At 45.8% G+C, this 20,595-nt stretch overlaps 1 protein-coding gene across 1 annotated transcript; it reads left to right on the top strand.

Annotated features, from left to right (window-relative positions):
* The first annotated feature begins 8,717 nt into the window (after positions 1-8,717).
* On the top strand, positions 8,718-19,734 carry LOC123246868 (5-hydroxytryptamine receptor 3C-like). The gene is made up of 9 exons (XM_044675648.1): positions 8,718-8,788; positions 14,444-14,606; positions 15,025-15,069; positions 16,203-16,312; positions 16,595-16,764; positions 17,722-17,882; positions 18,783-18,987; positions 19,194-19,409; positions 19,544-19,734. The coding sequence occupies exons 1-9, from the start codon at positions 8,718-8,720 to the stop codon at positions 19,732-19,734; spliced, it is 1,332 nt and encodes a 443-aa protein (XP_044531583.1).
* Positions 19,735-20,595: the final 861 nt, after the last annotated feature.

The raw sequence follows: 20,595 nt of genomic DNA, 5'->3' as shown, positions 1-20,595 counted from the left end.
AGAGCTTTAACCCTTATCGGACATACTGGTGTTTTTATTGGAGTTACAACAGTATAAGAGGAGGGGAAAATGATAATTAGACAAGTGGTCTGATACATTAACATTATGAGGTAATCATCACAAGATACAAACTGCAGGATCCTAATATAACAGGTATAGATCAGGAGTTCATAAGGCCGAAGGCAGCGATGGGCAAACTTTTTAAAGAGGGGTCAAAGGAAAGGAAATGCTCTTCTGTCAGTCTGTTTCTAAGGCAACTCTTTTGAAGTTTCATTGTATTGTGTCCTACTCGTTGTATTCGTCAGATTAGGAATGATGTTGTGCAGCCCGATAGAATATTTCAGGGGGCCACATCTGGCCTGTGGGCTGTAGTTTGCCCATCACTGGTCTAAGACATCTAAGCTTGTTTGATACATATGTTAACAAGGAGACTGAGGTAACTGAGGAATTCGACAAGGTTGAGGTTCAATTTAACTCAAAGTTACAGCAACCAATCATAAGAAATATCATAAGAGTCAGCTTTTTGAGCACCCCTAAAACAATATCAAGTTAAATATATGCCTGGACCCCTACACGACCACTTTTAGAGTTGAAGATCTCTGGGTCCTCATTCCTAAAACTATATGACCTTTCCCTATACTAGATATAATTAGCTCAAAGTGAAAACATTTACAGGGATGACATCATGGGAACAAAATATCATCTACATTAGCCGAGCCTGTACGTTTCTACAATGATTTTCAGTATCGGTGAGAAGAGGCGGGTCTGTCTCACAAAGAGTACGCTGGTAAAGAAGTGTTGTTTGTCCTTCATTTTCCAAGAGGACCAACAATATCCTGAGATGATGCCTTGACCTGATCACGAATCAAATTTAGGTGAGGCACAGTTGCACAAGGTCGTTAGCTTTACTCCCTCTTCCAGAGTCATCCAAGTCCAATGGCAAGACAAAAGACAGGACCACCAGTGATGGTCTCGGATATAGTGGGTGAGCTTGGCTTCTTTGTTATCTAACTAAGCTCTAAGCCCTCCAGAGTGGCTGCTTTAGCCACCTTCATGGTTGTTGAAACACATCGTTATCGTCTGCCCATTGAGAGGGGGGAGAGTCTTCACATGCTTGGGGTAGACACTTCCCTGACTCACCTATGGGTTTGAGACTGGCTAGTTACTCTCAGCCTGGTTTAGCCCTTCTGCCAAGATGGTTTACCAGTGTGTGGCCACTACACATGCTACAGCTTCTTGGAGTTACAGAATTAGGTGGCAGATAGACACCAAAGGAGGAAACAAGTCCTGAAAAGGGTTCAGTAGCTCTCGCACGCAAGGTGCTAGTTCTCCCTGAACATCCCATGTGAGATAAAGAGGTGAACACGTATAGACAACACCTATGGGCCACACAACCCACACCTGGGGCACAGCAGGGCCATGCTGTTCTTTCTCTCCACCCCGCCTTCCCCTGTGAGGAGCATCTCTGCTGAGTCTTCAGCACAGCTCAATCCTGACTGCCAGAGCTAATTCTCTCTTAAATTTCTACCTGGCTTTATTCTCTACTGCCAGAGGCCTTCCCCTTCAGGGCTGCTTCCTGCCTTGACTCTCTCCTGGGTCCTGCTTCCCTAGCACACTCACACACACAGGCACGCACACATGCAGGCACGCATGCATACACGCCTCTTTAATTTAATGAAGACATCCAGGCTCTTTGAACATCCCCTATTAAAATGGCTGCTTCAGGGGGCAGCTGGGTAGCTCAGTGGATTGAGAGCCAGGCCTAGAGACGGGAGGTCCTGGGTTCAAATCCGGCCTCAGACATTTCCCAGCTAGGTGACCCTGGGCAAGTCACTTGACCCCCATTGCCCACCCTCATCACTCTTCCACCAAGGAGCCAATACACAGAAGTTAAGGGTTTTAAAAATAAATAAAATGGCTGCTTCTTCTTGGGGGAGGAGTAGAATGGCAATACTCTTGGATAGCATGGGGTGGGGGGCTTGGGGAGTGGATCATAGCAGTTTTCTGAGAATAAAATGCTTGTGGAGATGGAGTAGAGTCTCAGAAAGCAGACCAAGGACTAGAAGGGGAAGTGCCCTGCTTTGATCAGACCACATCCAGAGCTTCAGATTCAATTTTGGTCTCCACATTTTAGAAGAGATGTTGATAAACAAATCCAGAGAAGAAAAACCAGGTAAAGGATATCTAAAATACATTTGGACATAAATCAGTTGAAGTGACCAGGAATGTTTATATCAGAAGGAGAAGACTTCAGAGGAACTTCAGGGAAGCTGTCTCCGAGTATCTGGAGGACCGTAATGTGAAGTGGCATTGGCCTTGCTTTGTTTGACCCCCGAAGGCAGAAGCAAAAGTGACAAACAGAAGTTATAAATTTAGGTTGGATTTGGGGAGAAGAAAAAAAACCATAAAAGAACTTCCTACTAACCAGAGCTATTCAAAGGCATTTGGAGTCAGAGCTGAGTTTGAATCTTGGCTCTCCCAATGACTACTTGTGAATTTGGGCAAGATAAGATACTCAGTTTCCCTGATCATCCATTTCTTCATCTGTAACTCTGCCTCTCTCCCTTACTCCCCTCTCCACCAAGAAAGAATCATCTAAGGGGACCTGAACAGAGCATGTGAGGACATTTTACTCCATGGCCATAGAGCCCCCAAAGCTCTAAAAAATCTGTGTTCTCAAATATGTAGGTATTTTGGGGTTAGTCGTCTTGCTAAACACCAAGGTAAGCTAGATTTCTCAGCAAAGAAGCACAATGTCCAAACATTTCAGTTTCATTCACACATCCACTGGGAAGGATGAGGGCCATTTGATAGCTTAAATCAAAAATCTGGCCTCTAAGTACAGGAAGGGGGAAGGGGGCTGTGGTATAGCACAGAAAAGATGTACTCCTGGGAGAAAATATACGAACCAGAGTGGGGAAACGTGGCAGAGAGCTTTGCAGATAAGGATAGTGGTGCAATTTGCTACAGATCACCTGAGCAGAAAGAGGAAATTGGTTTAGGAAACAGATCACAAGCCTGGTATGGAGGCAAGATATTAATAGTAATGGTCAAGGGATTTCAATTGTCCAGATGTTCCTTGGAGTCACTCTGTGTGTCTCTCTCTCCCCCACTTTCCCCTCTCTTCCTCTTTCTCACCCTCTGTCTCTCTGTCTCTGTCTCTCTATGTCTCTCTCTCTGTCTCTGAATCTCTGTCTCTGTCTCTCTGTCTTTGTCTCTGTCTGTCTGTCTGTCTGTCTCTCTCTCTCCCTCTTTCTCTCCCTCTGTCTCTCTGTCTCTGTCTCTCTCTCTCTCTCTTTGTCTCTCTGTCTCTCTGTCTGTCTGTCTCTCTCTCTCCCTCTTTCTCTCCCTCTGTCTCTCTGTCTCTCTGTCTCTGTCTCTCTCTGTCTCTCTTTGTCTCTCTGTCTCTCTGTCTGTCTGTCTGTCTCTCTCCGTCTTTCTCTCCCTCTGACTCTCTCTCTGTCTCTGTCTCTCTGTCTTTGTCTCTCTCTGTCTCTCTCTCTGTCTCTGTCTCTCTGTCTTTGTCTCTGTCTCTGTCTCTCTCTCTCTCTCTCTCTCTCTCTCTCTGTCTCTCTCTCTCTCTCTCTCTCTCTGTCTCTCTCTCTTTCTCTGTCCCCCCTCATCAAGTTTACAGATGGCTCCAAACTGGGAGGAATCACTAATGTATTGGAAAAGATATGTTGAAATCAGAGCTTGAAGTAGACTAAAAAGGTTAAAGAATAAAGTGGAATCAAAGTAGATTAATCCATTCCTGCATTATTTAAGAAACTGACCAAGGCCCTCCAGGTGGGCAAACCACCTAGGCAAGGGAAGGGTCAGAGCCCTAAATTCCCCCTGCAGATATCAAAAGGACACCAGTACAAACAAATGGGTCAGGATGGAATTGTTAGTGGAAATTTGGGGTTCTTCTGGATTCATTGAGTCTTAATATTCAGATCAATGATATAAATTCCCTGTGGACACTCAGGGGACTTGAGAACTACATTTCCCATGATTCAACAGGCTTCCTGCCCTTACGTGGTGAAGCAAGACAACGTAAACAGAAGCTTAAATAGGGAGATTGGGATTTGTGTCATTTGAAATTATTGTAAGCCCTGGAAGACTGCCACTCCCAGGACTCTCTCTGCTACAACTTCCCCTGATAACTCCCACTTCCGTTTGGGGAGGTGTCAGGGAAAGTATAAAAGAGAAAGTTTGGCATCTTTTCGGGGTCTGACTCTGGAGGCAGGCTGGCTCTCTCCACCCTGGACCCCGAGACCCTGATCTCTCTCTTGGCATCTTTTCCCCTTTCTTCCTACCTCCTAGTTTTCCCTAGACCTTTTCCTTCCTAATTAAAATAAAATCTAGCTATTCAAACCCTACAGTTGCTCTCTGATCATTCATTTGAGGGCTCTGGTCAATTTTCCACTACCTTCCTTTCCCTTCCTCTACCTTCCTCTCTCCTTTCTCCCATCCATCCTATCCTCCTCCCTTCCTCCCTTCACTTTTCACCTACAGATTGGTACTATCTCTTTCCTATGGAACAAGCCAGGTGGGCAGAGGTAATGGCAGGGCATTTGAATTAGATCTTAGCAGGCACGTGGCCTTCTTAATTACCAATATGGCTTCAAATAAACTATTAAATATTTTGAATATATCCATCTATGTCAATTTTATTTGTAACAGAATACAAGGTAAACACTCATAGTTAACTGGGGATGAGTGTTTAGATACAAAAAGGTCAGGATAGAATGTAGAGTAAACATATAGCTAACTAAGGTTGAGTGTTTAGGTATATGTGAAGAGTAAATATCCTAAATGTCATCCACTTATCCCTACCTATGTTTTGTGATGAGTTTTGTCTTGACAAATAAGAACCTGGATGTGAAAGGGAATAGCCTTGTATCTTGTATCCTATATAAGCTGTATTGTAATGGTAGTCTACACAGCTTCCACTAGGGAAGGTTGTCCCAGCTGCTGTCCCAGCTGGTAGATTTCTTTTTCTTTTCTTTTTTAAATCAACAAATAATGGTTCCAATTATCAAATTTCTGGATGTCTGGTCTTGTGTTATGAAGTACCCCACTTCAAGTTGTGCTGGTAAATATTTAACAACTGATTCTCTAAAAAACCAATAATGAACCCATCAGTACTTTTCAATTGAATCTGCACCAGGAACTTTTTCTCTATCACTTTCTCAAATCTAGAAAAATCAACAAAATAATAAATCAAGCCTGAGTTTTTAGCACAAGTTTAAAGTTCAAGCTGAAAAGTCAACAATGAGTCCTTGAGAACTGGTCCCGACTGGCTTTAGCCACCTCTGGTTGGAATCACAAAAGATCTCTACAAGCAAGAATATTGGGCCAAATCTAAGAAGATTTAATTCAATAGCTACACATCGAAAGGCTTATATTTGGGTTCAAGAAAATCAATTTACAATAGAAGATGGGAAGACATAGTGAGATAGCATTTTGCCTGAAACAAGATCTGGGGGTTTTCACTAGACTCCAAGGCTCAGGGTGAGTCAGCAGGATCATGTGGCAACCAGAAGATTCTAATGGGATTTGGGCTGCCTGAAGAGAGGCAGAATTTACAGGAGTAAGGACACACTAGTCCTGCTATGTTCTATCTCAGTCAGATGACATCTAAAATATTGTATCCAATTCTGAGTACTACAGTTTAAGAAGGACATTTAAGAAGGGCAGCTAGGTGGCTCAGTGGATAGAGACAAAGTCAAGAGTCAGGAGGATCTGGGTTCCAATCTGGCATCAGATACTTCCTAGCTTTGTGACCTTTGGGCCTGATTGCCTAGCCTTTATAGCTCTTCTGTCTTAGAATTGATACTAAGACAGAAGGTAAGGGTTTAAAAAAAAAAAGAAGGTAAGATAAAAGGTAAGCTAGAGAGCAACCAGAATGATAAAGAACCTAGGGATATGATAGTGAACCTATGGCACAGGTGCCAAAGAGGGAACAAAAGCCCTCTCTATGGGCATGCCATTGCTTGCCAGCGTTGTTTACTAGAAAGATAGAGGGACTTGGGGCAGAGCTGCTGCCTTTCCCCTCTCCACCATGCCTGAAGACATTCCTCATTTCACCCACCCTTCTGGCCAGCAGCCCAATGGGAATGCTTCCTCCCTCCTGTCTGGGGTAAGGTGGGCAGCTCCACAGGTGGCAGAGCTGGAGGCAAATGGAGCACTTGGGCCAATCCCCTCCCCCTCTCCATGTGCCTGAAGACATTCCTCATTTCACCCACCCTTCTGGCCAGCAGCCCAATGGGAGCACTTTTTCCCTCCTCTGTCTGGGGCAAATGTGGCGAGGGAGGTGCAGCACTTGTTGGGGAGGACAGGGCATGGGTCACTAAAATGTTCACCATCACTGACCTAGAGTGTATTCTATGACAGTCAATCACTCAAAGAACATTTATTTATATGTACTATGCAGGGCAACTAGATAGTGCACTTGATAAAGTGCCAGGCCTGGAGTCAGGAAGACTCATCTTCCTGAGTTCAGATCCAGTCTCAGAAACTTACTAGCTATATAACCCTTGATAAGATATTTAACTCTATTTACCTCAGTTTCCTCATCTATAAAACGAGTAGGAGAAGACAAACCCAAGCCAGTATCTTTGTGAAGAAAACCTCAAATGGGTCACAGAGTCAGACATGACTGAAATAATGACAACAAAACATGCTAGACACTATCCTAGGTACTGAAGATACAAAACCAAAAAGAACCCATTCCTGCTCTCCAGGAGCTTAAATGCTAGGGAGACGAGACGTACTTCTTCATGAAGTGTATGCAGAATCGGGATAAACAGAATAAATACAAAATAATAGCAATCAGGGCAGTTGGAGAAGGTGAGTAGCACTAAGTGGGGAAATCAGGGAAAGTCTCAAGTTGCAGCTTGCAAGAAGACTCATTTTAAGAGTCAGAGGGGAAGAAGGAATGCATTTCTGGCACTTGAATCACCATGTGTGATGGATGCTCAGAAAGAAGGCCAATTTGGCTGGCCTGGAGAATGTGAATAAAAGAAGAATGTCCAATGAGAGGAATGATAGGATGGGGCGGCGGGGGACAAACCGTGAAGGTCTTTGAAAGTCAAAGAGAGGAGTCGATATCTGATCCCAGTCAATAGGAAGTCTCTAAAGGGTGTCTGTTTTTTTAATTGCCATGGCCAGACTTGTCCTTATGGAAAAATCTCTTTGGCAGCTGTGTGAGCTGGCAAGGGATTAGATTCAGGAGATACGTTAGGCAGGGAGGCTGATGGGAATGCTGTCGCAATGGCCAAAAGGTGAGAGATAATCAGGCAATTGGGCAATGAGAACCAGCCTTTAGATGTGTTATACCAGGGGTTCCCAAACTTTTTTGGCCTGCTGCCCCCTTTCCAGAAAAAATATTACTTAGCGCCCCCTGTTTCATACTATCACCCCCCCTTACAGTTATTCACAGCCCCAAATGCACCTGTGGCCATCACCGCCTCCCTGGATTGCTGCAGCACCCACCAGGGGGCAGTGGCGCCCACTTTGGGAATCACTGTGTTATACTGAGGATCCTTTGGGGGATTTAGGGTTGAACTTGGTCACAAAGCTAAAATGCTGGGATTCTATGAAGACGAACACCCCATGTCACATAGGATGGACACAGATTCAGGGCATGAGTAGAATGATAGGATCAGAGATGGGAAGTTCAGAACGAGCAGAGGTTGATTGGGAAAGCCAAAGACGGCAACGGACAAAGCCTTTGAAGGCTATCTTAGGGGAAAGAGAGGAATCAGAGAACTCAGCCAAGGACAAAAGGGACAAGAGAAGAAGCCAAACTGGGGAGTGGAGCCCCCAAATAAGGGAGGAGACATTAAGAGAGCACCAGGCTGGCCCTGAGGAACTCAAGTGACCTGGCCCAGGTGAGCTCATCCTTGTGCCCTACAAATCCTGGGGGGCAGGGGGAGGGGCATGATTTCTGAGCCACCATCTATGTTATTGGAGACACCGTGGAGAGCAGGAGAGATATTGTGAGATTGCAAAAGGGCACGGATAACATTAAATATTGACATTGTTTCTTTTTTTTTTTTAACCCTTACCCTCCATTTTTGAATCAATTGGTTCCAAGGCAGAATAGCAGTAAGGGCTAGGCAATTGGAGTTAAATGACTTGCCCAGGATCACACAGCTAGGAAGTGTCTGAGACCAGATTTGAACCCAGGATCTCCTTTCTCTGGGCCTGGCTCTCAAACCAACAAGCCACTTTGCTGTCCCACATAGTTTCAATGAATGTAAAATATCCTATTATGAAACAAAATAAATTTCTTAGTAATTCCTTTCTCCAAAGGCAGACAATACATCACGATATACCTAAAGTCAAGTCAATACGTGTGGTGATCCCCCGGAGCTGCAGAGCTCTCTGCCCTGGGGAACTTTAGACATCTCATCCCTTGTAGTCAAGAACAATTGTTCAGGGTCATGGTAAATTAGACTTTTTCCTTGGCCCAGTGATTAGTCAGGGCTGCCAGACAGAATTCTTGCTGGGCCAGGGTTGGCCCAAACTCCCTCTTGGAGCAGAGCCAGAACTATATAGCCCAAGGTGGAGACAAGGCCAGGCCTTCTTTCCGTGACCTTCTCCGGCCACTAAGGCCACCAGAAACCAGTAATATTCAAAGCTGGCACTCAAGGTGTGGCCCTGGGCTCCTTTAAACCTGAGGATTCTTGAGTTCTGCCTGAGTCCCCACATAAGCCAAGAAACAAAAGATGGGAGGAGGCTGGCCCTACAAGGAGGGATGGCTCCTGGGTCTCATTCTTGGTCTTTTGCTTCAAGGTAAGTTGGGGTTGAGTATATAACATAGGATCATAGATTTTAGAGGTGAAAGGGGCCTCCAGCACAGTCCCCTCATTTTACATCTGGGAAAACTGAGGCCAAGGGAGGCCAAGGTCATAGAAGCATAAGATCTTATATCTAGACATGGAAGGGACCTGCAAGGCTCAATAATCCAACCATCCCATTTGACATCTTAGAGCATCAATTGGCAAAGATATTAGAGTGGTTTGCTGTTTCCTTCTCCAGCTCATTTTAAAGAGGAAACTGAGGCAAACAGGGCTAAGTGACTTGCCCAGGATCACACAACCGGGAAATGTGTGAAGCCAGATTTAAACTCAAGAAGGACTCATCCTCCTGACTCCACACCTGGCACTCTATCCACTGTTGCATCTCACCACCCTACCAATGTATGTAGAAGACATATAAAGTATAAATGGAACTCGATCTCAGAGGGAAGGCATAACAATGGGCCAGACCAGGAAAGGCCTCACATAGAAGGTGGGATCTGAACTTAGTCTTAAAAGGCTTCTAGAAGTGAGGAAAAATATCATTCCAGAGATAAAGGAAAGCTAGAAAAATAGTGGAATTGGGAGCTGGGGGTCATGGCTGAGATCTAGCACATGTGGCTAGATCATAGAGAGTGTGGACAGGATAAGGGATGCGAATTCTAGGAAGGTAGGAAGGTGTCAGGTTGTGAAGGACTTCAAATGTCAACCAGGATTTTAGATTTGGTCCTAACAGCAATAGGAGCTTCCTGGGATTTATTGAGTAGAGGTAGCTCATGGTTAGATTTGTACTTTGGGAAAAATTGCTTGGCAACTGAATGGAGGATGGATTGGAATGAGGAGAGATTTGAGAGATGGAGACCAGGTAGGAGGCATTTGCAATAGTTCAGGCAAGAGATGATAAGATCTGAACCAGGGTGGTGGTTGTGTGATGGACATTTAGGAAATATGTTGCTAAGGGGAAATGGCAAAATTCAGCAACAGGTTGTATATATGAAGTGAGTACAAGAGAGAAATCCAGGATGACCCCAAGATATGAGCTTGGATGATTGGAAAAATAGTTGTGACTCCAAACAAGGTTGGGGATGTTTAGAAGAAGAGTGGGCTCTTGGGGGTGGGGGTGGGAGGAATGTTGATGAGTTTTTATTAAGCCTGGTTCTATTCGAGATGCCCAGAGTATGTCAAACTTGAAATGGGGCAGCTGGGTGGCTCAGTGGATTGAGAGCCAGACCTAGAGATGGAAGGTCCTAGGTTCAAATCTGACCTCAGACACTTCCTAGCTGTGTGACCCTGGGCAAGTCACTTAACCCCCCCTTGCCTAGCCCTTACTGCTCTGCCTTGGAACAGATACTCTGCATCAATTCTAAGATAGAGTGTAAGACTAAAAAGAGAGACAGATGGGAAGACAGAGGGACAGAGAGAGACGGAGAGAGACAGAGAGACAGAGAGAGGGAGGAAGATACAGAGACAGAGAGAGACTGAGCCACAAAAGCATCAACTACCTAGCCCTTACCACTCTTCTGCTTTGGAACCAATATATAGTATTGAATCTAAGAAGGTAAGGATTTTAAAAAAAAGTAGTTGGAGATACAAGATTATAAGTTAAGAGAGAGGTTAGGGCTGGATAAAAAGACTGGAGAATCATCTGCATAGAGATAATCATTGAACCCGTGACAGCTTATGAGATTACTTAGTGAAATACATGGAGGGAGGAGAGAAGAGGACCCAACACAGAACTTTGGGGGACCATAGTCAAACCATGGCTATGGTTAGAAGACATGACTTAGATGAAAACAGGGCAAAGGGGCCTGAGAAGAGAGCAGTCGGGTAAAAAGAAAACTAGGAGGAAGCAGTGTCCTGACAAACTAGAAAAGAGAGTTTCAAGGAGAAGATGCCAATCATAGCATCAAAGGCTCTAGAGAGGTCAAGTAAGATAAGGATTGAGAAAAGGTCTTTAGACTTGGCAGCTAAGAAGAGAGCCTTCGTAACCTGGAAGAAAGCCCTTTCAGCCGAATGATGAGTTCTGAAGCCAGATGGCAGGGGGCTTAGAATCTAGTCAAGGAGACAAAGTGGAGGCAGAAAGTAGATGGCTTTTGTTCTGGTTTTAGCCAAGAGTCTGACCTCAGCCACCTTTTGGGTGATAGCTAGTGAAGAAGGCTGGATTGAGTGAGGCTTTTTTTAAGGACGTGAGAAACCTGGGGGTGGGAGAATGCTGGTGACGGAAGAGCTCTGGAGTAGAAAGACTGATCTTTGATTGAACGGGGAGGCCATCTACCGAGTCTAGGGCTATCACAAATGCATTTTGGGAGAAGGGACCTGAGGAGAGGAGGACACGACATGTCAAAAATGTCTTTAAATAGCTGCTTAGGTCATACAGGGAAAAGAGTGTTAGAGTATGAGTCAGAGGACCAGAGTTTGAATCTTGGCTCTGACACTTAATACAAGGTCTTGGGCAGATCGTATCACCTCAGTTGGTTCATCTATAAAATGGAGGCGTTGAACTTTAGGTTTCCTCTCCAGGCTAGAATACCCTCACCTGTAGCATATCTAGTTTTTCTCAAAGCACAGCTCAGCTGCTATCTCATACAAGAAATCTTTCTTGACCTTCCCCCTATTCACAATGCCAATAAACTATTAGAGATCTTTATCTCTCTTCCCCATCATCTCTTTCTCCCTCTCCCTCCTTTTCTCTCCCTCCCTCCCCTTCTCTCTCTCTCTTTCTCTCTCTCTCTCTATTTCTCTCTCCCTCTCTCTTTCTCTCTCTCTATTTCTCTCTCCCTCTCTCTCTCTTTCTCTCTCTCTCTCTTTCTCTCTCTCTCTTTCTCTCTCCCTCTCTCTCTCTTTCTCTCTCCCTCTCTCTTTCTCTCTCTCCCTGCCTATCTGTCTGTCTATTTGTCCTGCATTTTCTTTTAACCTCTCTCTGTATCTGTCTGTCTCTTAATTAGTCTGTATCACTATGTACAGGCTTTTTATTTACTTATCTACACACTGTATCCCTTCAGGATATAAACTCCTTGAGGACAGGGACTGTTTTTGTCTTGGTTTCCTTTATGTGCTCAATAATAGTGGTTTATCCACTCTTTTTTTTTTAATTTTTTTTTATTATTAAAACCCTCACCTTCCGTCTTGGAGTCAATACTGTGTACTGGTTCCTAGGTGGAAGAGTGGTAACGGTGGGCAATGGGGGTCAAGTGACTTGTCCAGGGTCACACAGCTAGGAAGTGTCTGAGGTCAGATTAGAACTCAGGACCTCCCGTCTCTAGTCCTGGCTCTCCATCCACTGAGCTACCCAGCTGCCCCCTGGTTTATCCACTCTTAATGAATGTTTGTCCAGTGAAATTGATTTCAAGTGCTGTCATGCCACACAAGTTAGATTTGTTCTGCTTGGTCCCAAAGGACAGGAGAAGGAGCGATGACTGTTCGATGAAAAGAGAATTAGATTTGGAGTCAGAGAACCAGGGTTCTCATCTCAGTTCTGATACGTCCTGTGTGACCTAGGGCAAGTCCTTTGACTTCTCTGAGCATAATTTCCTCCTCTGTAAAAGAAGGGTTTGGACAAGATGGCTCTGAAATCCTTCCTGCTCTAACAGTATAATCTCATGATTCAGAGGCTAGAAGTTGCCACCCAGGCAGATCCAGACTGGGAAGAAGAAGAAAACGAAGCTATTCCCAATGGATCAGCTGCCCAAGTGTAGAATGGGCTCCCCGCCCCCACCTGAGGAACGATGACTAGAGGTTGGGCATTCTTGATTAGGTTTGAACTGGTCTCTGTGGTCCCTTCCAAGCCTGAGCAGCTGGAATCCTGTGATATTACAAAGATAATAACTGGGCCCACTGGCTAAGGAAGAAGATCTCAGAGAAGTCAGAAGACAACACCAGGAAAACAAAAATGCCTGCAAGGTGGTCTGTTGGAGCCCCAGAGTGGTCAGGTAGAATAGAAGCTGGACAATCAATTAGGGATACTGACATGAAAGCCCAAACCCTCCCTAGATCTTTTTTTTTTAATCCTTACCTTTGATTATAGAATCAACACTGTGTATTATTTCCAAAGCAGAAGAATGGTAAGGGCTAGGCAATGGGAGTTAAGTGACTTGCCCAGGGTCACACAGCTGGGAAGTGTCTGAGATCAGATTTGAACCCAGGACTTCCCATCTCCAGGTCTGGCTCTCTATCTACTGAGCCACCTGGCTTCCCCCTCTCCCTAGATCTTCAAAATGGTCAAGATGTCTGGGAAATCAAGCCTTAGAAGGACAGAAAGTATTCCAAAAACGTTTGTGGAACAGTTGAACTAACTAGGGAATTCCTTCGCCTCACACATATCTCATGTTCTTCCATGATGTGACTGTTTCCCATTTCTTTCCTTTGTAGGACGGGGAGCCCTTGGAAATTAAGGCAGACTCACCTTTGACTTGGAGGGAAGGGTCAGGGCAGAATAAACCAACAGGACCATGGGAGCTCGGGGAGAAGGGAAGGAAGGAAAGAAAGGTCGGGTTGAGGGGCTATCACCAGCGTAAGGCTGAGTTTGCATGTAGGTGAGTTTTGCATAGAGGCAGGAACCCCAGGAGAAGTCAGGGGCTGAGCACATACCACAGCATCTTCCGCCATTTGCCTACCAGCCAATCCCGCATTCTTTGATCCAGATAGGAAGGGGTCAGGTACCCATTCAAACAAACTGAAATGTTCTGGCTCCGGATTCATTTGCATCCCTATGAGCATCCTCTTTTCCGGTACAGAACTGACTGGAGACTGAGGATGACTGTCTAATTATCTTCGCATCTCTCAAGAGTCATCCTCGGTGCCCTGAGAGGTCATATTTGTCCATGGCGATTGGCACCTCTGTTCCCACCTCCCATAGTTGTTCCCACAACTCTAATGGCTTGGACACTCTGAATGTGGAAGCAGGTCTATCTAACTCTACCTGGAGTCTCGAAATGAATCCTCAAATGCTCTTGAAGGTGGCACCTGATGCCAACCCTTCCTCAGGCTCACATGTTTACCAATTCCCCTCAGTCGGTCACATCACAAACCAAATACTATTCCTTCCATCTTTTGGAACATTCAGCCTTTACGATTCATCAAAAACACCCACATTGGGGGCAGCTCAGTGGATTGAGAGCCAGGCCTAGAGACGGGAGGTCCTGGGTTCAAATTCGGCCTCAGACACTTCCCAGCTGTGTGACCCTGGGCAAGTCACTTGACTTTCATTGCCTACCCTTATACAGTATTGACTCTAAGACGGAAGGTAAGGGTTTAAAAAAAAAAAAGAAAGAAAGAAAAATACCCACATCCTGGCTTCCCAACATGCCTACCCCATCAATTACCAGCATCAGGAATACATCCTAACTAAACCTTTATAGTCTGAGCAGCAATCAGTAATCAGAGGCAGCGGTCTGTCTCTTTGGTCTTCCATACACAGCTAACTGCCTTCCAAGGTGGCTGTCCCCATAATCTAATAAAGGATTTCAGAGCACTGAATCTTCAGTGATGGCGCTTCATGGTCCTGAGTGGGAGGGGGAAGACCAGCATGTCCAAGTGCCCGGCACATCCCATAGAATGTAGGATAGGCTGGTAGCATAATCTCCTGACCCAGCCCTAGAAGCTAAGGGAAGGAGCAATCTCTTTTATCTTACAGGATCTCCTTCCTTCGCCCAAAGCAGCAATGTTTTCACCATCAACTGTACAGGGTTTGATGTGCATGGACTGAACCCCGCTGCTTTCCAGTCAGTGTTCGACAAAAAGGCCTTCCGACCAGTTGTCAACCCCAACATGCCCACCAGGGTCAACATCTCCTTCGCCTTATCTGCCATTCTGGAGGTGGTGAGTACTAGAGCCCTTTCGTCTTGCTCTGGGCCCAGAGCACAGCCCTCAAACTTGACTTCTCTCCTGTCCCCTCGTCTAAAATTCGTCTGATCCAGTGATGGGCGTTGGCCTGGCGGGTCTCACCCTATCAGAAGCGATAATCTACGGCGACATTTCTATAGTAAATGGAAATGTTCTCTATTTGAATATGCCAGAAATCTTCCTCCAGTCATCCTTCCCCGTCCATGGTCAGGCTGCTCTTTCTAATAATCTGCCTTCTCTTTCTTGTGATTTGCTTGTGTGGAATGACATTTTCCCCCAAATAATCACTGAAAATCAGAATTGTCCCAAAGATAGGTAAGGATGGGCCTGGGGAAGGATGACCAGACCTGATCTTATTGAGCTAACAGTCCTGGATGGGAATCTCTTTTGGCAGGATGCACAGATTCAGCTCCTTACATCATTCATCTGGCTAGAGCTGGTAAGGTCTCATCCCCTCCCTTCCCAGGGCCCCTTCTCTTCTCCATTTCTTTTGTTTTGTTTTTTTTTCTGATCAAATTCCATTTTCTATAACTATCAATGTCATGAAAATCAGACAAGTCTGCTTAGATCCAAGGCCACACGGTTTCTGGGCAGCTAGAAAGGCAATGATAGAAACCTTAGCGCAATGATGGCAAACCTTGTAGGGACAGAGTGCCGTGTCCCTCCCCGCCACTAAGGGCCCTGCCTCCCCTTACCCCACACAGGGGAGGGAGAAAGTGCTCTCATTGGGCTTCTGGGTGGAGGGGTGGGTGAAGTGAGGAATGTCCTCAGCAAGTATAGAGAGGGGGAGGGGAGTGGTCCAAGCACTCTGCTCACCTCTAGCTCTGCCACTGTGAGCAGCCCACCTTAGCCCCCTTGGGCTCCCATTGGGCTGCTGGTCAGAAGGGCGGGGGAAATGAAAAAATGTCATCAGGCACAGAGGAGAGAGGGAAGGGAGCAGCTCTGCCCAAGTCCCTCTGCCTTTCTAATAACAAACAGGGATGGGGGCAGCTGCATGCCCACAGAGAGCGCTCTGTGTGCCATCTTTGGCACCCATGCCATAGGTTTGCTATCACTGCCTTAGAGGGAAGCAGAATCATCAAAATGACAAAAACTCTCAAAGTGAGCATAATCTCTTACCCCTAAAACATCATACTAAGATGAGACTCATATAGAAAATATTAAAGTCTCTATAATAAAGGCCATTGAGGGATCAAGGGAAGGTAGAGAAGATCACATTAGAGAAAGAGGAGGGAATGCTCTGGTTGTTAGGAATAGAAGTGAGAGGGGAAGGAAACAGAGAATTAGTGGAAAGTTCCAATACTGAACTAGCTGTCAGCAGTCTGGGTTCTAGCCTCAACTCTGACAATAAATAACTCAGTGTGTGACTTTAGGCAACTCACTTAAACTTTCTCAGACTCTAGTTCTTCCTTTTTAAGCCTGAGGGAGTTGGCTTAGTTGGTGTCTAAGGTCCTATCCATCTATTTAAATTCTATGACTCAATAAGTTCAGAGGAGAGGAACAGGGACAGGGAGACCCTGGGCTCCGGCCTCTCCTCAACTCCTGTTTCTAAAATTGCCTCGGACACTCTAGTTCTGGAAAAACCACTTCATCAGCTGGGACCCAAAAGAGTGTGGCGGAATCACGGACGTCACTGTGGCAGCTGAGCACCTCTGGCTTCCAGACATCTTCATTGTGGAGTTGTGAGTACCAGAGCTGGGAAAAGTAAGAAGGAACCTCCATCCCCAGGCAAAGGAATGTTGGAAAGCCCAACAGACTGGGGCAATGATGGCACTCTAGGTGTACTTAAGAGCCAACTCACAGTAAGCTCACTTCCACAAATCCTGGCCTAGAATAGTTGAGTTTGGGGGAGCTAGAGGAGAGCCATTACCAGAGATGGCCACTAAAGGAGCGGGATTGATTGGCATTAGAGAAACTGAAGGGGTAAGGAGAAGAAATCTCCACTGGCTTCTTTTTTCAAACAGCATGGATGTTGATCGGATCCCAACAGATCTCATGGCATATGTGAATTATCAGGGTAACATCAAGTATAAGAAACCTATGAAAGTGACCAGCATCTGTAAACTAGACATCTTCTACTTCCCCTTCGACCAGCAGAACTGCACTCTGACCTTCAGCTCTTTCCTGTACACAGGTGGGCTAGAGTGGGAGTGGCCATAGGAATCAAGGTGACCAGTGGAGGAATTGGGAATAAATGAATGAATGTATGAATGAATGAAAGAATGAAAGAAGGAAGGAAGGAAGGAAGGAAAGAAAGAATGAAAGAAGGAAGGAAGGAAGGAAGGAAGGAAAGAAAGAAAGAAAGAAAGAAAGAAAGAAAGAAAGAAAGAAAGAAAGAAAGAAAGAAAGAAAGAAAGAAAGAAAGAAAGAAAGAAAGAAAGAAAGAAAGAAAGAAAGAAAGAAAGAAAGAAAAAGAGAAAGAAAAGGCATTTTGTAAGCACCATCTATTTGCCAAACACTGTGCTGGGGATAGAAACACAAGATCAAAGGCAGTACTTGTCCCAAAAGATTTACATTCTTATGAGGGGAGATAACACAGATAGAGGAGTGATAGAGAGTAAGGAGTATTTTGGGCAAATTCAATGACAAATGTTTCCCACCTCTTGACTGAGAAGTGATGGTCTCAAGATGCAGATTGAGACCTATTTTTTTTTTGGATGTGATCAATATGGGAATTTCTTTAGCTTGGCTATTCATATTTATTATATTATATATAATATAAATATTTCTATATATTTCCATAATATAAAATTTACATAATTATATAATGATCACATATTGTATTGTATCTTTTTTTCTTATTTTCTTTGTATGTATGTGGGGGAGGGGGAAAGAGGAAGAGAAAGGGGTTAACTAGCTACTAAGTTAGCTGGTTGAAAAAAGTAAGATTTAATTTTTTTAATTCCAATGACAAAACCCCAGGCAAAGGTTGAGGGGATTGGGTGGGTTAGTGGAAGGCTTCAGATGGAGGAGAGCAAAGAAGGTGTGAAGGGTTTGTCAAGTCTCCTGCTTGAGGAGAGAAAAGAAGGAAGAGGCTAGACCAGAGGGAAGTGGTCATTGAGAAGCCGAATGAGTTGGTTCTCCTCTGCAGTGAACGACATGTTGTTGGGCCTGGAAAAGGAAGTGTGGCAGATGACAGACACTTCACAAGATCTTGTCCAGACCCAAGGGGAGTGGCAGTTGCTGGACATCAAAAAAGCAACCCCGAAGCTGGCTGTGGGCTCCAGCCTATACGACCAGATTGTATTCTATGTGAGTGTGAAGGATCAGACTTTATGACCTTCTTGGATATATTACAAACATCCAAGTCTCACCCTTTTTTTTTTTTTTAAACCCTTAACTTCTGTGTATTGGCTCCTAGGTGGAAGAGTGGTAAGGGTGGGCAATGGGGGTCAAGTGACTTGCCCAGGGTCACACAGCTGGGAAGTGTCTGAGGCCAGATTTGAACCTAGGACCTCCCGTCTCTAGGCCTGGCTCTCCATCCACTGAGCTACCGAGCTGCCCCCCCCCCAAGTCTCACCCTTGCCAGAAATCTTCACCAAACCCTTGCCTCTTCAATCAATCAGTCAATCAGCAAGCATGTATTAAGCAACTAGTATGTGCCAGGCACTGTGCTAGGTGCTGGGGATACAAAGGGAAAAGTGAAAACAGTCCCTAGAGGCCCACAAACCTTCAATCGGGCTTCCTATTGCTTCATGCCTAGGACCAGACATCCCTCCCATGAAAGGCATCTCAACAGCGCCTTATCCTACGGCGGTGATGGCAAACCTATGACACGCGTGTCAGCACAGACACGAGTAGCCATTTTTGGTGACACGCATGTGGCCACATACAGAGAAGTCTGGGAGTTCCGTGCCGAGGATGAAACCTTTGCTATAGTGTAGTGTAGACACTCTGTGCACTCTAGACACCTCTATTCATTGACCTATTTTGGTTTATGAATACAGTTATAGATTACGATGATACATTTTTGTTATTTAAACTATAAATATCTTGAAATTATGGCCAAAGCGTTATACTCGGTTTTCTGGCGAATTTGGGGCAGTACTTTCTGGGTCCTTGACAAAGAAGAGGGCAGCCTTTAGACTAATCATGGCTCTTCCTATGAAGGCCAGCTTCCACGTAATCCCCCCTTCCTCCTTCTCCCTCCAGGTAGCCATCAGGCGCAGACCCAGGCTCTACATCATAAATCTGCTGGTGCCCAGTGGATTTCTGATCGCCATCGATGCCCTGAGCTTCTTCCTGCCAGCTGAGAGTGGCAACCGAGCCCCCTTCAAGATGACTCTGCTCCTGGGATACACCGTCTTCCTGCTCATGATGAATGATTTATTGCCAGCCAGCGGCACCCCACTCATCAGTATGGCTCCCTCCACTGTGGAGAGGAAGAACAGAGGGGAGGAGAGAAGTGGGAGGCTCTGGGGGGCACGCAGGGGGGAGCAAGGGATCCTGGGAAAGAGTGGTATTAAGGGATTGGGGTTGGGGTTCAGGGAAGAGGTCATGGGAGGAGGCTGGAGGTCACCCTGGTTCTTGCTCACTGAAGTCCCCTCGTATGACCCCCCCCAGGTGTGTACTTTGCTCTGTGCTTGTCCCTGATGGTAGTCAGCCTGCTGGAGGCCATCTTCCTCACCTACCTGCTGAATCTGGTGACCAAGCAGCCCCCTCCCATGCCCCTCTGGCTCCATTCACTGCTGCTGCACTACCTCCGAGCCACGGCCTGCTGCCAGAAGAGGCTGAGGAAGGAGAATGGGCCTCCGGACCCCAGCGCCATCTGCGTGCCTAGTAAGTGGCGCCAGCGCTCTCCCGTCTCCTTTGTTCCATACCACGAGTCCCTCTACTTTGCCATTTCCAGAGCTGGTCCTTCCCAATCGGGGTGTCCAACCCAGTCTTAGGCTAAGCGCTGGTCTTCTCCACAGGCCTGAAGGAGCTGGGAGGGAGGGCCTGGCTGAACGGAGACCTCCCATCCACATGGGCCCAGCTGGAGCATCAGCAGAAAGTTGACATCTGGGTGAAATTCAGCCTCGTTCTAGACACGCTGCTCTTCTGCATCTACCTGGTATTCATGACTTCCTCCCTCACCACCATCATCGTCCTCTGGCAAAACTAGAACTCCGTCCCTCTCCCGGGCACATGAGAGCCCCAGCTTTCAGCCTCCCCTGACTTTGGGGACTGCTGGATCTCGTCCTCTCCCCACGGTTCCCGCAACCTCCCCCATCCCTGCTGCAGGGGACCCGACGCCATCCCTTCCTTGCAGGCAGCTTCAGCTCCACCCCATCTCCCTCAAAGCCGGTGTCCTTCCTTCTGACCTCCCCTAGTTTCCTTTGGCTCAGTGATTCAGCCAGATCTCAGGCCTCAGCTGCCCTGTAATTGAATTGACCTAATTAATCCCTCTGCGGAGAGTGTTTGTTCCTTGGGATATGACATCACAGGTAAAGACAATTCTTGGATCCAGGCAAAGCTCAATTATTCCAGGCAGACCAGAATCAACTGGTTTTTTTTTTAATCTTCTAGCATCTATTTCTGACTTAAAAATGGAATTTTACTGTAAAAACAGATTTTTAAAAAAAAACTACTCCAGGGGCAGCTGGGTAGCTCAGTGGATGGAGAGTAAGGCCTAGAGACGGGAGGTCCTGGGTTCAAATCTGGCCTCAGACACTTCCCAGCTGTGTGACCCTGGGCAAGTCACTTGACCCCCATTGCCCACCCTTACCACTCTTCCGCCAAGGAGCCAATACACAGAAGTTAAGGGTTTAAAAAAAAATTGTATGACCCTGGGCAAGTCACTTGGCCCCCATTACCCACCCTTACCACTCTTCCATCTAGGAGCCAATACTCAGAAGTTAAGGGTTTAAAAAATAAAATAAAATAAAATAATCCAAAATATCAACCAGAAGTATTGCTTCTTTTACTGAAAAAAAGGGAAAGGAATGGAATCCCATGTTATTGCTTCTTTTTAACATTTCTAAAA

Source organism: Gracilinanus agilis, chromosome 4 (genome assembly GCF_016433145.1).
Source record: "Gracilinanus agilis isolate LMUSP501 chromosome 4, AgileGrace, whole genome shotgun sequence".
Classification (NCBI taxonomy): domain Eukaryota; kingdom Metazoa; phylum Chordata; class Mammalia; order Didelphimorphia; family Didelphidae; genus Gracilinanus; species Gracilinanus agilis.
The sequence above is the reverse complement of the archived record's forward strand: the minus strand, read 5'-3'. Positions and strand labels throughout refer to the sequence as shown.

Excerpts from the sequence above, each read along its gene's own strand:
- LOC123246868 (XM_044675648.1), top strand. The coding sequence starts at position 8,718 with ATGGGAGGAGGCTGGCCCTACAAGGAGGGATGGCTCCTGGGTCTCATT. Across the intron at positions 14,607-15,024 it reads TATCTGCCATTCTGGAGGTG|GATGCACAGATTCAGCTCCT; the intron begins GTGAGTACTAGA and ends CTCTTTTGGCAG. Across the intron at positions 15,070-16,202 it reads CATTCATCTGGCTAGAGCTG|TTCTGGAAAAACCACTTCAT; the intron begins GTAAGGTCTCAT and ends CGGACACTCTAG.